Source organism: Bubalus kerabau, chromosome 19 (genome assembly GCF_029407905.1).
Source record: "Bubalus kerabau isolate K-KA32 ecotype Philippines breed swamp buffalo chromosome 19, PCC_UOA_SB_1v2, whole genome shotgun sequence".
Lineage (NCBI taxonomy): Eukaryota > Metazoa > Chordata > Mammalia > Artiodactyla > Bovidae > Bubalus > Bubalus kerabau.
Genome location: NC_073642.1, coordinates 21,795,809 through 21,812,145, shown reverse-complemented (window position 1 = coordinate 21,812,145; position 16,337 = coordinate 21,795,809). Strand labels below are relative to the sequence as shown.

Here is a 16,337-nt window from a genome sequence, read left to right as displayed (position 1 = left end):
GATTGGATTAAAAAGGCAAGACCTAATGATATGCTATCAAAAAGAAACTTATCTTAAATATAAGGATTTTTAAAAGTATATAAAAAGTATATCTTATAAACTAATCAAAAGAAAGCTGAGGTGGCTATATTAATATCTGACAATATAGATTTCTGAGCAAAAAATGTTACCAGAGATCAAAGGGTCATTGAATAAAGATAAAATGGTCAATTCTCAAGGGGTATAAAATTCTAAATGTTTCTTGCACCTAATAACAGGGCTTCAAAATACATGAAGCAAAAATTCTTAGTGTGAAAGCAGAAATAAATCTATAATCTCATAGATTTCAACAGTCTTCCCTCAATAATTGATAGGATAAGCAGACAGAAAATCAATAAGAATATAGAGGGGAAAGCAGTAAGGATATAGAAGACTTGAATAACTTGGACCAATGACAACCGACTGCATGTTCTTTTCAAGTGCACATAGAATACTTAACAGAATTAACCATATTTGGGGCATAAAACAAGTCTTAATAAATTTGAAAGGTTTCAAATTATATGAAGTATGTTCTCTGATCACAACAGAATTCAGTTAGAAACCAGAAAAAAAAAAAGAAAGATATCTAGAACATCTCAAGTATTTGGACACTAAATAACATGCTTCAAAAAATAATCCACTGGTTTCAAAAAAGAAGTTAAAAAACACAAATTGGGAAGTATTTTCAAAAAGGAAAACATAAAATATCAAAATTCGAAGGAAGCAACTTAAGCATTAGTTAGATGCAAATTTATAGCACTAAATCGGAGAAGGCGATGGCACCCCACTCCGGTACTCTTGCCTGGAAAATCCCATGGATGGAGGAGCCTGGTAGGCTGCAGTCCATGGGGTCGCTAAGAGTCGGACACGACTGAGCAACTTCACTTTCACTTTTCACTTTCATGCATTGGAGAAGGAAAGGGCAACCCACTCCAGTGTTCTTGCCTGGAGAATCCCAGGGACGGGGGAGCCTGGTGGGCTGCCGTCTATGGGGTCGCACAGAGTCAGACACGACTGAAGCGACTTAGCAGCAGCAGCAGCACTAAATGCCTATATTATGCTGTGAAGTTCCTCAGGTCTTGGTGCTTGGTTCAGTTCAGTTCAGTTCCTCAATTGTGTCTGACTCTTTGTGACCCCATGAATCGCAGCACGCCAGGCCTCCCTGTCTATCACCAACTCCCGGAATTCACCCAAACTCATGTGCATCGAGTTGGTGATGCCATCCAGCCATCTCATCCTCTGTCATCCCCTTCTCCTCCTGCCCCCAATCCCTCCCAGCATCAGGGTCTTTTCCAGTGAGTCAACTCTTAGCATGAGGTGGCCAAAGTACTGGAGTTTCAGCCTCAGCATCAGTCCTTCCAATGAACACCCAGGACTGGTCTCCTTTAGGATGGACTGGTTGGATGTCCTTGCAGTCCAAGGGACTCTCAAGAGTCTTCTCCAGTACCACAGTTCAAAAGCATCAATTCTTCGGTGCTCAGCCTTCTTCACAGTCCAACTCTCACATCCATACATGACCACAGGAAAAACCATAGTCTTGACTAGACAGAACTTTGTTGGCAAAGTAATATCTCTGCTTTTGAATATGCTATCTAGGTTGGTCATAACTTTCCTTCCAAGGAGTAAGCATCTTTTAATTTCATGGCTGCAGTCACCATCTGTAGTGATTTTGGAGTCCCAAAAAATAAAGTCTGACACTGTTTCCACTGTTTCTCCATCTATTTCCCATGAAGTGATGGGACCAGATGCCATGATCTTCGTGTTCTGAATGTTGAGCTTTAAGCCAACTTTTTCACTCTCCTCTTTCACTTTCATCAAGAGGCTTTTTAGTTCCTCTTCACTTTCTGCCATAAGGGTGGTGTCATCTGCATATCTGAGATTATTGATATTTCTTCCAGCAATCTTGATTCCAGCTTGTGCTTCTTCCAGTCCAGCGTTTCTCATGATGTACTCTGCATATAAGTTAAATAAGCAGGGTGACAATATACAGCCTTGACGTACTCCTTTTCCTATTTGGAACCAGTCTGTTGTTCCATGTCCAGTTCTAACTGTTGCTTCCTGACCTGCATATAGGTTTCTCAAGAGGCTGATGCTTGGTACAGGCACACAAATATTTTAATGGAACAGGATCAAAAGTGTAGAAATATACATAGGAATGGTACTTGTGTTGCAATTGCTATTTTTAAAAGACAGATCAACGTAGGTCTCTTCCTTGTTCCATTCACAGAAAAAACTACCACGTGTATAAAAGAGTGAAATGTGCAAAAAAAAAAAAAAAAAAACACCAAAAAACAAAAACACTACCAAGTATTAGAATAAAGCACAGGAGAATTTATTTATAATCTTGAGATAGAGAAAGCCTTCTTAAGTGCAATGGCTGTAAAGAAAAGGTTGAAAATTCTGACTATAACAGAATCTAGAATGTCTTTACAACAGAAAAGCACATAAAGTAAAAAAGGGAAACAACAGATTGGAAGAAAATATGTAATTGGCAAAAAATTCACAGGTAATTCACAGAAGACAAAACCTCAATAGCCAATAAAAATATGAGGAGGTTAATGAAAATTAACATGAGACAATATTTTGTTTCATCAATTTGCACAAAAATTAATAATATCAAGGTTAACCAGGCTGTGGAGAAATTGATTGAATGTAAATTGTCATGTCATTTTTGGAGGACAATTTAATAGGATCTATATTAAAACTAAAATTGCACACATCCTTCAGAAGCACTCAGGTACACAAAGAAGAGTTTACAAAGTTTTTCACTGCGTTATACAAAAGCCACAAATTAGGAAAACCTTCAATAACACCAATGGATGAACAACCAAATAAACTATGGTACATCTTTAGTAGGAATAGAACAGAGGAAAAGAACAAGGTAGGTATGTCTGACATTGCAAAACTTTGCCAATAAGTTGATTAGTACAAAAATGCAAGTTCATAAGGAAATCTGTATAGTATGATGCCACTTATATAGAAGAAAATTCCCATAAAATGAAAGTATATTTTTCAAAATAAACTGATATCTGAATCAAACGATATACTAAAGGCCTATAGAAAACACACACCAAGCTAATAATGGTGATGATCTCTGGAGAGGGCTGCTGAGTCTGCATTACTTGGTTCTTCCCAAAGTGATAGCATTTGTATAATTTGAGACAAAACGTAATTTTAAAAGGGATAAAGGAAAGGCCTCTGGAGAGAGACTTCCATTTGGAAGTTCACCATTTCTCTTCTGATAGGCTTGAATCCCAAGAGCTAAGCCTCTGGAAAGCGTGGTGTGCTCTTTGCCTCAGAGGCAGAGGCAGGAAGCTCCAGGGAACCCAGTCTGTGCTCTGCTGTATCCCAATACAAACGTGACCTCCAACACCAGAACAGAACAAAGCCCCAAACGTGAGTTTGGTGGATTGGGCTGCTTACACTGGCAGAGGCAAGCTGGATTCTCTGGGGCCTGAAGTATATATGATTTAGGGGCTCTCTGTAAGAAAGAGAATACAAAGTGCCAATGACCACCTAATACAACTCAGTTCGGGGGCTATTGTGACAGAGGGGAAGTCTGAGTGAGAAGTTATGGTGGTGGTCTTAAGTGATTATGGTTAAAACATGTCACTTTTTCCAATTTTACAAAAGTCTGTGGCCATGTGAAAACACCGGCAGGGCCCCTGTCTCAGGGAAACCCACCCCTGAACAAATGACTTGGGTCAGTTCTCCTCAAGAATGAGGCACAAGATCAAATCACAGAGAATGTGAAAACAGTGCCCTGGTAAGAATATTTTATTAATATATTTGACATTTAAGGTACCTTTAAAATCAAAATAAAAATTTCTAACATTCAAGTTAAATCTCTTTGGAGATATTCTTTAAAGTTTCTTACCGTATCTAAACTATCTGCAGTCACAGAATCAGGAGTGTTCTGGGGAGAAAAATGAGAAATTAATTCATGATGGGTTTGGTATATGCTCCCCTTCTTCCTTTAATTTTTTGCGTTGCTCCTTCTTCCCCTCAATCACTTGTGAGATGTGAACTCATCCCCATAGACATGGAGGGCCAGTATTTGTGTGGTCCTCTGGCCTGTAGGATTTTAATACATGACACCCATTCTCTAGGATCTTAAAACCTATTTGGGGAAACAAGAAATCATTAGTGACGTTAAGAGAGAATATGAGTGAAAGGGAGGGGGTCAGCTAGGAGACTATCACAAAAATCTAAGTGAATATTTCTGATTGACAAAATATATCAGTGATGTTGACAATTATTATTTATAAGTAACTCTAAATATAATTCATAGTACAAGAGCTGCCACTGTAACTGGCATAAGTTGCTTGCTTCTCAGTGTATGGAAACAGTGAATCATGCTGGCAAATCCCCCATTCCAAGGTGCTCGTCCCACTCGGATAATAAGTTAATCCCTCAAAAAATGTATCTGTTGGGCACTGACTAGGATGCCATGGGGATGGTGACAAAAAGAAGCAGAAGGTACAACAACCTAGAAATTTACCATCTAGTTAGGAGAAAAGAACTGCTACTGCTGCTGCTAAGTCGCTTCAGTCGTGTCCGACTCTGTGCGACCCCATAGACGGCAGCCCACCAGGCTCCCCCGTCCCTGGGATTCTCCAGGCAAGAACACTGGAGTGGGTTGCCATTTCCTTCTACAATGCATGAAAGTGGAAAGTGAAAGTGAAGTCGCTCAGTTGTGCCCAACTCTTTGGACTGCAGCCTACCAGGCTCCTCTGTCCCTGGGATTTTCCAGGCAAGAGTATTGGAGTGGGGTGCCATTGCACAATAGGATAGTATATGAGAAGTGTCAAAGAGAGGTACAAAGAATAGATTCTGTAAGAGTTTAGAGGAGGAATGTCTCTGGGCCAATAACTCTCCCAGAGATACAAAAAAATCACACCTTGCTATGAAGACATTCACTGGAGAAAAAGGGCATTTATTCAAAGCCACTCAATGTACTTGGCATTGAATGTGAGTCTCAATCTTGGTCTCATAGATTAATTTCACTAACACTTTATAGCACATAGCACAATATGTTTTAAAGGCGTCCTTGATGAACTATGGAATGAGGTTCGTGACATTGTACAGGAGATAGGGATCAAGACCATCCCCATGGAAAAGAAATGTAAAAAAGCAAAATGGCTGTCTAGGGAGGCCTTACAAATGGCTGTGAAAAGAAGAGAAGCGAAAAGCAAAGGAGAAAAGGAAAGATATAAACATCTGAATGCAGAGTTCCAAAGAATAGCAAGGAGAGATAAGAAAGCCTTCTTCAGCGATCAATGCAAAGAAATAGAGGAAAACAACAGAATGGGAAAGACTAGAGATCTCTTCAAGAAAATCAGAGATACCAAAGGAACATTTCATGCAAAGATGGGCTCGATAAAGGACAGAAATGGTATGGACCTAACAGAAGCAGAAGATATTAAGAAGAGGTGGCAAGAATACACAGAAGAACTGTACAAAAAAGATCTTCACGACCCAGAAAATCACGATGCTGTGATCACTCACCTAGAGCCAGACATCCTGGAATGTGAAGTCAAGTGGACCTTACAAAGCATCACTATGAACAAAGCTAGTGGAGGTGATGGAATTCCAGTTGAGCTATTTCAAATCCTGAAAGATGATGCTGTGAAAGTGCTGCACTCAATACACCCTCAAATTTGGAAAACTCAGCAGTGGCCACAGGACTGGAAAAGGTCAGTTTTCATTGCAATTCCAAAGAAAGGCAATGCCAAAGAATGCTCAAACTACCGCACAATTGCACTCATCTCACACACTAGCAAAGTAACGCTCAAAATTCTCCAAGCCAGGCTTCAGCAATATGTGAACCGTGAACTTCCTGATGATCAAGCTGGTTTTAGAAAAGGCAGAGGAACCAGAGATCAAATTGCCAACATCCGCTGGATCATGGAAAAAGCAAGAGAGTTCCAGAAAAGCATCTATTTCTGCTTTATTGACTATGCCAAAGCCTTTGACTGTGTGGATCACAATAAACTGTGGAAAATTCTTCAAGAGATGGGAATACCAGACCACCTGATCTGCCTCTTGAGAAATTTGTATGCAGGTCAGGAAGCAACAGTTAGAACTGGACATGGAACAACAGACTGGTTCCAAATAGGAAAGGAGTACGTCAAGGCTGTATATTGTCACCCTGCTTATTTAATGTATATGCAGAGTACATCATGAGAAACACTGGACTGGAAGAAACACAAGCTGGAATCGAGATTGCTGGGAGAAATATCAATAACCTCAGATATGCAGATGATACCACCCTTATGGCAGAAAGTGAAGAGGAACAAAAAAGCCTCTTGATGAAAGTGAAAGAAGAGAGTGAAAAAGTTGGCTTAAAGCTCAACATTCAGAAAATGAAGATCATGGCATCTGATCCCATCACTTCATGGGAAATAGATGGGGAAACAGTGGAAACAGTGTCAGACTTTATTTTTCTGGGCTCCAAAATCACTACAGATGGTGACTGCAGCCATGAAATTAAAAGACGCTTCCTCCTTGGAAGGAATGTTATGACCAACCTAGATAGCATATTCAAAAGCAGAGACATTACTTTGCCAACAAAGATTCGTCTAGTCAAGGCTATGGTTTTTCCTGTGGTCATGTATGGATGTGAGAGTTGGACTGTGAAGAAGGCTGAGCACTGAAGAATTGATGCTTTTGAACTGTGGTGTTGGAGAAGACTCTTGAGAGTCCCTTGGACTGCAAGGAGATCCAACCAGTCCATTCTGAAGGAGATCAGCCCTGGGATTTCTTTGGAAGGACTGATGCTAAAGCTGAAACTACAGTACTTTGGCCACCTCATGCAAAGAGTTGACTCGTTGGAAAAGACTCTGATGCTGGGAGGGATTGGGGGCAGGGGGAGAAGGGGATGGCAGAGGATGAGATGGCTGGATGGCATCACTGACTCGATGGACGTGAGTCTCAGTGAAATCCGGGAGTTGGTGATGGACAGGGAGGCTTGGCGTGCTGCGATTCATGGGGTTGCAAAGAGTCGGACACGACTGAGCAACTGATCTGATCTGATAAATTGATATTTGTTGTTGATTAAAAAAAATAATAATAAGTACACTTTGGGAATTCCCTGGTGGTCCAATGGTTAGGACTGTGCACTTCCACTGGGGTGGGCATGGATTCGATCCCTGGTCGGGGAGCTCAGGTCCTACATGCCACACACAATGCAGCCAATATATATAATAACTGCACATCAGATAGATGAGAAAATTGTCTTAAAATCTTTTTTGCTTAAATATTGTATTTTAAAGAGATGGCATGAGTCCCAGGGATCACATATAATTAAACTGAAATAGTAGATTTCTACCTACCTTCTAAGAATAATATGAAGAATACATTTATTCCCATATATTTAGAACAACTCCTTTATACCATAATCTGGAGAGTGTAGTGGAGAGACATGGAAGGATTATTTCAGCCCAGGAGGGGAAAAAATATATCTATTAGTCAGAGTCAAAAAAAACAACACTCTCCCAGAGAAATGCCTGGGAGTGGTCTTGGTGGAGAGGCAACTCCCAGAGGAGAGAGATACCATGTTCCACTGTTTAAGACCCCTCGGCTTTTTAACCATCTTATTTTAACCGATGCAAACTGACTTGAGAGACACAGGCCAGGGTGCCTCTTGTCCTGTCTTACAGCCTCCAGACGGGCTCCTCCATCTTGAAATTGCAAGGAGGAGGTGCACTAGATGTGGGCAGGGAGGAACATATCAGTTGAAGACAGGTGTTACCTACCAATTGCAGCTGCTGTCTGACTTTCTTCTTTGTATTTATGGCAAGTTGGGGGTACTGCACTTCCTTGACCCAAGACTCCTTGGGCAGCTTATACACATCCAGCCAAATGTCCCCAGCTCCTGCATTGGGAAACCAAGGAACCGTTGAGCAACCGCAAGCAGGCAATGAGTTTCCTCAGAGAAACGGCTCATCTTCTCAGAACCACTGACACAGAGGCCAGTGGGCACCTTCAAAACAGTAATTTTGACAAACGGAAGGAGACGTGGTTCTGTAGCAGTTGTTGCCAGTCCTCACTCACCGAGAGTCCTGAGCTCTCTCCCTGGGCTACTGCCTCTAACTGGAGATGGGCTTCTCGCCCTCACAGCGACAATGTAACAGTTTTAACCTGACTGTCCACGCTGCCTGGTCCCCACGCTTTCTAGGTTCCAAACGATAAATTCCACTGACGTTTTGTGTTACAGCTATTCCCACCTGGGGAGGAAAGTGGCATATACAGAAGCAGTAACCGAGAGGGGTATGGCTGACAACGGGCTAGAATTGAATTCTGAGAGATGCCTCAGGAGAATTCTTCTGACCAATATTTGAGGAGATGACAACCCATGGGGTGGCTGTGAGCACTTTATCTTGTCAAAGAAACATGCTCAGCTTCTGTACTGAATACCTGCCAACCCAGGAAAAGTTACTTTCCTAGAATGGGATTCTGGCTAAATGTTTCCTTAAAAAAGTAATCATATAGACATCTTGTTTTCAGACTTTTGGACTCCAGAGCTGTGGGGGAATAAATGTCTGTAATTTTAAGCCAGCTAGTTGGTGGTACTTTGCTATAACTGCCCTAACAAACTACTACAGATAGTATAAAAGTTTCCTTTGGTGCATAAAGCATTACAAAATAGGTATCTTTCTCCAGCACCTAACATCTGAGGGACCTGGGGCAAGAATCTAAATAGAGGCCGAGACGCCAAATGTCTAATTATTTAAAAGTTAAAAGTCAAGCTAATAATCATTTGGATAAAATACATTCTATTATCACAGGAATAATTGCAACAAGCAAGATCCAATGTTGAATGCTAAAACTGGTGGGCAAAACTTTAATGACAAACAGGATATTTGCATAATCTCCAAGTATCTCCCCCTAAATGTTTATCAGTCACTGTGGAGGTTTCAACATAGGTCTCAAAATTCTCTGATCATCCTACATCCAGAAAATGGTGTTTACATTCTCTCCCCTCGAGTGTGGTCTGGACCTAGAGCATGGAAGGGGAAAAACAGTCGCGCAACCATGGAGAAAGCGGGCAGATCACTTTAAGTGATTGGGGTTAACATCAGCAGTGGTGCTATCACATACCCCCCAATATAATTCAATGAAAAGAGCATTTCACCTCTGTGAGATCTTCCCCCAAATCCTTAACCCCAGTTTGAATCATGAGGAAAAATTCAAACTGAAAATCAGGGCCATTGCACAAAATACCTGACTGGTACTCCTCAAACATGTTGAGGTCATGAAAGACAAGGTAAGACCAAGACATCACACATATAGGTACAGTGTGAAAAGATGATTACCGAATGCAATATGATATCCTGGATTGTACCTTGGAGCCAAAAAAAAATTATCTAGGAAAAACTGGCAAAATCTGAAAAAAAAATCTGTAGTTTATTGTATTGTACCAATGTTATTTGCTTAATTTTGACAAATGTACCATGGTTATATTAAATGTTGGTATTAGGGACACTAGGTGAAAGATATAAGGGAACTCAGTCATATCTTTGCAACTCTTCTGTAAATTATATCTAAATAAAAGGGTTGGAGGGCTTCCCTTGGCTCAGTGGTAAAGAATCTGCCTGCCGATGCAAGGGACACGAGTTTGATCCCTGGTCTGGGAAGATCCCACGTGGTAAGGAGCACCACACCACCGAGCCTGCACTCCAGAGCCTGGGAGCTGCAGCTACTGAACCCACATCCTGCAACTGCCGAGGCCAGCACATCCTAGAGTCCATCCTCAGCAACAAGAGAACCCACCACAGTAAGAAGACCATACACTGCAACTAGAGAGTAGGCCCTGCTCTTCAAAACTATGGAAAAGCACATGCAGTAGCAAAGGCCCAGCACATCCAAAAATAAAATAAAATTGTTTTTAAAAGTAAAATGTTTTTTGGGGAAAGTGATTATCTGGACGATACTGGAAATCTGAATCTTCTGAAGAGCCTTTGGTCAGTCTTACCTTGTAGGAGCAAGGCTGCAAAGTTCCCTCCTTTAGAAATTTCCATCTTTATACAGGTGGTTTGCTTGCTGGTGTCCTCCTAAAAAGAAGAGAGAAGCTGATAGAATAAGTTCAGCCTGATGAGAGAGGACAGTGTATTTCAGGGCCTTTTGTAGTTCACATCAGGAAAAAAATCCTTCTAAAGATTGAGGCATAAAAAGATGCCTCAAATTGCTTCAGACTTTCCATTTTTGTATAGGAACTGGACAAGACTGCATATAAAGTAGTAGAACTCAATTTTCCATCTAAAGGATTTTGGAGTTATTTCCTGGTTTCATAAATACTCCTGATCATTTGCAGTGATTTCATACTATCTGATCTCCTGGTCAGGTTGCAAACCCTACAGACCTATGACTAGCTCTTTTCAAAATGTGTTGAAAAGAGTTCTATATGACAATGAAAACTCTGGTCAGTTGCTTGAAAAAAAGGCTCTGTCTAGGCTATAGTACTGCCATAGTCTGATTTGGCTCATAAACAACATCTATTTCTCATGTTCCATGATTTCCAAGGATTTCTGGCAGATTCAGTGTCTGCTAAGACCTAGCTTCCTGGCTCATGGACTGCCTGCCACCTCTGTGTCATGTGGTGGAAGGGTTGAGGGAGCTCTCTTGGGTGGTAATTCCACTCATGAGAACTCTGGCCTCATGACCTAATCGCCTCCCACACTGGGGATCAGAATTTCAACATGAATTTTAGGGGCACAAAAATATTCAGTCCATATCAAGTAGAGACTGAATGGAACCCTAGTATGAAACTTGCTTGAATTTTCAGCAAGGTGAAAAAGACTCAATGTATACAGATGTGCTATACCTTTCAGGGGCTCTAAGACTAGCAAAATTAGGTGCCTAGAAGAATTAGGCTAGTAAGCCCCCTAAGTTATTTAAGGAGAGGGAGTTTTAAACATTTAGTTTTTCTTTCACTTTCTTGTTTAAAAATGGAAGTATATTTGATGTACAATATGAAAGTGAAATCTGAAATTGAAGTCACTTAGTTGTCTCTGACTCTTTGCGACCCCATGGACGGTAGCCTACCAAGGCTCCGCGATCCATGGGATTTTCCAGGCAAGAATACTGGAGTGGGCTGCCATTTCCTTCTCCAGGGGATCTTCCCAACCCAGGGATCGAACCTGGGTCTCCTGCATTGCAGACAGACGCTTTACCATCTGAGCCACTAGGGAAGCCCGATGTACAGTATGCTGCTGCTGCTGCTGCTAAGTTGCTTCAGTCGTGTCCGACTCTGTGCGACCCCATAGACGGCAGCCCACCAGGCTCCCCCGTCCCTGGGATTCTCCAGGCAAGAATACTGGAGTGGGTTGCCATTTCCTTCTCCAATGCATGAAAGTGAAAAGTGAAAGGGAAGTCACTCAGTCGTGTCCGACTCTTAGCGACCCCATGGACAGTAGCCTACCAGGCTCCACGATCCATGGGATTTTACAGGCAAGAATACTGGAGTGGGCTGCCATTTCCTTCTCCAGGGGATCTTCCCAACCCAGGGATCGAACCTGGGTCTCCTGTGTTGCAGACAGACGCTTTACCATCTGAGCTACTAGGAAAGCCCGATGTACAGTATAGTGATTCACAATTTTTAAAGTGTACACTCCATTTATAGTTATTATAAAATATTGGCTATGTTCCCCATATTTTTCAAAATATTCTTGTAGCTCATTTTACACATAATAGTTTGTATCTCTTAATTCTGTAATCCTATATTACTCCTCTCTACTTCTCCATACCCCTTGTAAGTACTAGTTTGTTCTCTATATCTGTCTGTTTCTTGGTTTTTTTCTTTTTTGTCCTATTAACTAGTTTGCTATATTTTTTAGATTCCACATAAAAGTGATATCATACAATATTTGTCTTTTTTCACTTAGCATCAGTTCAGTCGCTCAGTCCTGTCTGACTCTTTGCGACCCCATGAATCGCAGCACACCAGGCCTCCCTGTCCATCACCAACTCCCAGAGTTCACTCAAACTCATGTCCATCGAGTCGGTGATGCCTTCCAGCCATCTCATCCTCTGTCGTCCCCTTCTCCTCCTGCCCCCAATCCCTCCCAGCATCAGAGTCTTTTCCAATGAGTCAACTCTTCGCATGAGGCAGCCAAAGTACTGTAGTTTCAGCTTTAGCATCAGTCCTTCCAAAGAACACCCAGGACTAATCTCCTTTAGAATGGACTGGTTGGATCTCCTTGCAGTCCAAGGGACTCTCAAGAGTCTTCTCCAACACCACAGTTTAAAAGCATCAATTCTTCGGTGCTCAGCTTTCTTCACAGTCCAACTTTCACATCCATACATGACCACTGGAAAAACCATGGCCTTGACTAGACGGACCTTTGTGGGCAAAGTAATGTCTCTGCTTTTGAATATGCTATCTAGGTTGGTCATAACTTTCCTTCCAAGGAGTAAGCGTCTTTTAATTTCATGGCTGCAATCACCATCTGCAATGATTTTGGAGCCCCAAAACATAAAGTCTGACACTGTTTCCACTGTTTCTCCATCTATTTCCCATGAAGTGATGGGACCAGATGCCATGATCTTTGTTTTCTGAATGTTGAGCTTTAAGCCAACTTTTTCACTCTCCACTTTCACTTTCATCAAGAGGCTTTTAAGTTGCTCTTCACTTTCTGCCATAAGGGTGGTGTCATCTGCATATCTGAGGTTATTGATATTTCTCCCAGTAATCTTGATTCCAGTTTGTGCTTCTTCCAGCCCAGCGTTTCTCATGATGTACTCTGCATGTAAGTTAAATAAGCAGGCTGGCAATATACAGCCTTGACGTACTCCTTTTCCTATTTGGAACCAGTCTGTTGTTCCATGTCCAGTTCTAACTGTTGCTTCCTGACCTGCATATAGGTTTCTCAAGAGGCAGGTCAGGTGGTCTGGTATTCCCATCTCTTGAAGAATTTTCCACAGTTTATTGTGATCCACACAGTCAAAGGCTTTGGCATAGTCAATAAAGCAGAAATAGATGTTTTTCTGGAACTCTCTTGCTTTTTCCATGATCCAGCGGATGTTGGCAATTTGATCTCTGGTTCCTCTGCCTTTTCTAAAACCAGCTTGAACATCAGGAAGTTCACGGTTCACATATTGCTGAAGCCTGGCTTGGAGAATTTTGAGCGTTACTTTGCTAGCGTGTGAGATGAGTACAATTGTGCGGTAGTCTGAACATTCTTTGGCATTGCCTTTCTTTGAGATTGCAATGAAAACTGATCTTTTCCAGTCCTGTGGCCACTGCTGAGTTTTCCAAATTTGCGGGCGTATTGAGTGCAGCACTTTCACAGCATCGTCTTTCAGGATTTGAAATAGCTCAACTGGAATTCCATCACCTCCACTAGCTTTGTTTGTAGTGATGCTTCCTAAGGCCCACTTGACTTCACATTCCAGGATGTCTGGCTCTAGGTGAGTGATCACAGCATCGTGATTATCTGGGTCGTGAAGATCTTTTTTGTACAGTTCTTCTGTGTATTCTTGCCACCTCTTCTTAATATCTTCTGCTTCTGTTAGGTCCATACCATTTCTGTCCTTTATCGAGCCCATCTTTGCATGAAATATTCCCTTGGTATCTCTAATTTTCTTGAAGAGATCTCTAGTCTTTCCCATTCTGTTGTTTTCCTCTATTTCTTTGCATTGATCGCTGAGGAAGGCTTTCTTATCTCTCCTTGCTATTCTTTGGAACTCTGCATTCAGATGCTTATATCTTTCCTTTTCTCCTTTGCTTTTTGCTTCTCTTCTTTTCACAGCTATTTGTAAGGCTTCCCCAGACAGCCATTTTGCTTTTTTGCATTTCTTTTCCATGGGGATGGTCTTGATCCGTGTATCCTGTACAATGTTTAGGAGACAATCCCTGTCTCCTAAACACTATTGGTGTGTTGTAATTCACTAACATTATTTTGTGTATAATGTCCCTGTCAAGTTTAGATATCACAGTTCTGCTGGTCACAGTTCTGAAATGAGTTGATGAGTATTCCTTGTATCTTTTTTTAAAGAGATTTCTTTTTACATAAAATTTAAAAACAGTTTTCCCTGGTGGTTCAGATGGTAAAGTGTCTGCCTGCAATGCGGGAGACCTGGGTTCGATCCCTGGGTCGGGAATATCCCCTGGAGAAGGAATTGGCAACCCACTCCAGTACTCTTGTCTGGAAAATTCCATGGATGGAGGAGCCTGGTAGGCTACAGTCCATGGGATCACAAAGAGTTGGACATGACTGAGCAACTTCACAAAGGCACAGATATTAAAGGTACAACTTGATGAGCTTGGACATATTTAAACGATGAGTTTGGACATTTTATATTAAAGGGTCACTAGTCAGGGGGGCAGTGGGGTTTCTCGGAGCTCTCTGGGGTCCACTCTCTGCCCCTAAAACTGATTAAAGTCTTATAGCATCTTTTAATTATCTATTTTTGACTGTGCTGGGTCTGCATTGCTATGCACGGGCTTTATCCAGCTGGGCAAGCGGGGGTTACTCTCTGTTGCAGTGCGTGGGCTTCTCATTGTGGTGGCTCCTTTTGTTGTGGAACACGGGCTCTAGTGCCTCAGTCATTGCGGTAGTTGCTCGTGGGCTCCAGAGCTCCGGCTCAGTAGTTGTGGTGCACAGGCTTAGCTGCTCCGCGGCATATGGGATCTTCCCGGACCAGGGAGCTAACCTGTGTCCCCTGCATTGGCAGGCAGATTCCAATCTACTGTACTACCAAGGAAGTCCCCAACAGCATCTTTTGATGAGCATAAGTTTTAAATTTGTTTTATTAGGGATATGATAATAACATAATAAACTGTGCATATTTAAACTGTACAATTTGATTAGTTTAGACATATATAGATCCCTTGAAACCAGCACCACAATCAAGATAAGGAACATATCCATTCCTCCTGCCCCTTTGTAAGCCTTCCTTCCACCCCTCTCCCAACCTACCCCAGGCAAAAACTGGCATTCCCTGTCCCTAGATTAGTTTTGTATCTTCTTGAATTTCATAGAAATGGAATCATACAGTATATATGTATTCTTTTTTGTCAGACTTCTTTCACTCAGCCTAATTATTCTGAGATGTAGCTATGCTGTTATCAGATCAGATCAGATCAGATCAGTCACTCAGTCATGTCCAACTCTTTGCGACCCCATGAATCGCAGCACGCCAGGCCTCCCTGTCCATCACCAACTCCCGGATTTCACTCAGACTCACGTCCATCGAGTCAGCGATGCCATCCAGCCATCTCCTCCTCTGTCGTCCCCTTCTCCTCCTGCCCCCAATCCCTCCCAGCATCAGAGTCTTTTCCAATGAGTCAACTCTTCGCATGAGGTGGCCAAAGTACTGGAGTTTCAGCTTTAGCATCATTCCTTCCAAAGAAATCCCAGGGCTGATCTCCTTCAGAATGGACTGGTTGGATCTCCTTGCAGTCCAAGGGACTCTCAAGAGTCTTCTCCAACACCACAGTTCAAAAGCATCAATTCTTCGGTGCTCAGCCTTCTTCACAGTCCAACTCTCACATCCATACATGACCACAGGAAAAACCAAAGCCTTGACTAGACGGACCTTTGTGGGCAAAGTAATGTCTCTGCTTTTGAATATGCTATCTAGGTTGGTCATAACTTTCCTTCCAAGGAGTAAGCGTCTTTTAATTTCATGGCTGCAGTCACCATCTGTAGTGATTTTGGAGCCCAGAAAAATAAAGTCTGACACTGTTTCCACTGTTTCCCCATCTATTTCCCGTGAAGTGGTGGGACCGGACGCCATGATCTTCGTTTTCTGAATGTTGAGCTTTAAGCCAACTTTTTCACTCTCCACTTTCACTTTCATCAAGAGGCTTTTGAGTTCCTCTTCACTTTGTGCCATAAGGGTGGTGTCATATGCGTATCTGAGGTTATTGATATTTCTCCCGGCAACGCTTTTTACCGCTGAGCAGTATGTGCCAAGATCGATTTAGCCATTTACCTGTTGATGGGTGCGGAGTGGTTTCTGGTTTCTGGCTACGACAAAGAAAGCTGCTAGGAACGTCCATGTACAAATCTTCATATGGAAATATACTTTCATTTCTCCCAGGCAAATATCTGGGAGTGGAATGGCCACATCATATGGTGGGTGTACGTTTAACGTCTTTGTAAAAAATACCTGCCAAAGTGGTTGAGGCACCAGTCTTCACCACCAGCAGTGATGTGAGTCCCAGCTGTCTCATCGTGCTGCCAGCACTTGGCGTGGTCTGTCTTTTCAATTTTAGGCATTCCAGTACACATGCAGTGATAGATCATGATTTTAATTTGTATTTTCCCTAATGACTAATGGTAGTGAACATCTTATTTATCTTCTATATATTC

At 42.0% G+C, this 16,337-nt stretch overlaps 1 protein-coding gene and 1 non-coding gene across 4 annotated transcripts in view; both read right to left on the bottom strand.

The window, feature by feature from the left end:
* The window catches only part of WDR93 (WD repeat domain 93), a 53,991-nt gene that overhangs the window by 21,906 nt on the left and 15,748 nt on the right, over window positions 1-16,337 (bottom strand). Inside the window, exons 5-8 of one of the 3 annotated variants that reach the window (XM_055555656.1) lie at window positions 9,995-10,073; window positions 7,776-7,894; window positions 3,896-3,934; window positions 2,345-3,499 (exon numbers count right to left, since the gene is read on the bottom strand). In XM_055555656.1, coding sequence (XP_055411631.1) covers window positions 3,314-3,499; window positions 3,896-3,934; window positions 7,776-7,894; window positions 9,995-10,073 — 423 coding nt within the window. In that variant the 3' untranslated portion in view covers window positions 2,345-3,313. Of the gene's footprint in view, window positions 1-2,344; window positions 4,139-7,775; window positions 7,895-9,994; window positions 10,074-16,337 lie in introns of those variants that run through there. The other 2 variants (XM_055555658.1, XM_055555657.1) reach the window with 2 other exon arrangements.
* TRNAC-GCA (transfer RNA cysteine (anticodon GCA)) lies at window positions 11,139-11,210 on the bottom strand. The gene has a single exon. It is a non-coding gene; the product is annotated as a tRNA-Cys (tRNA).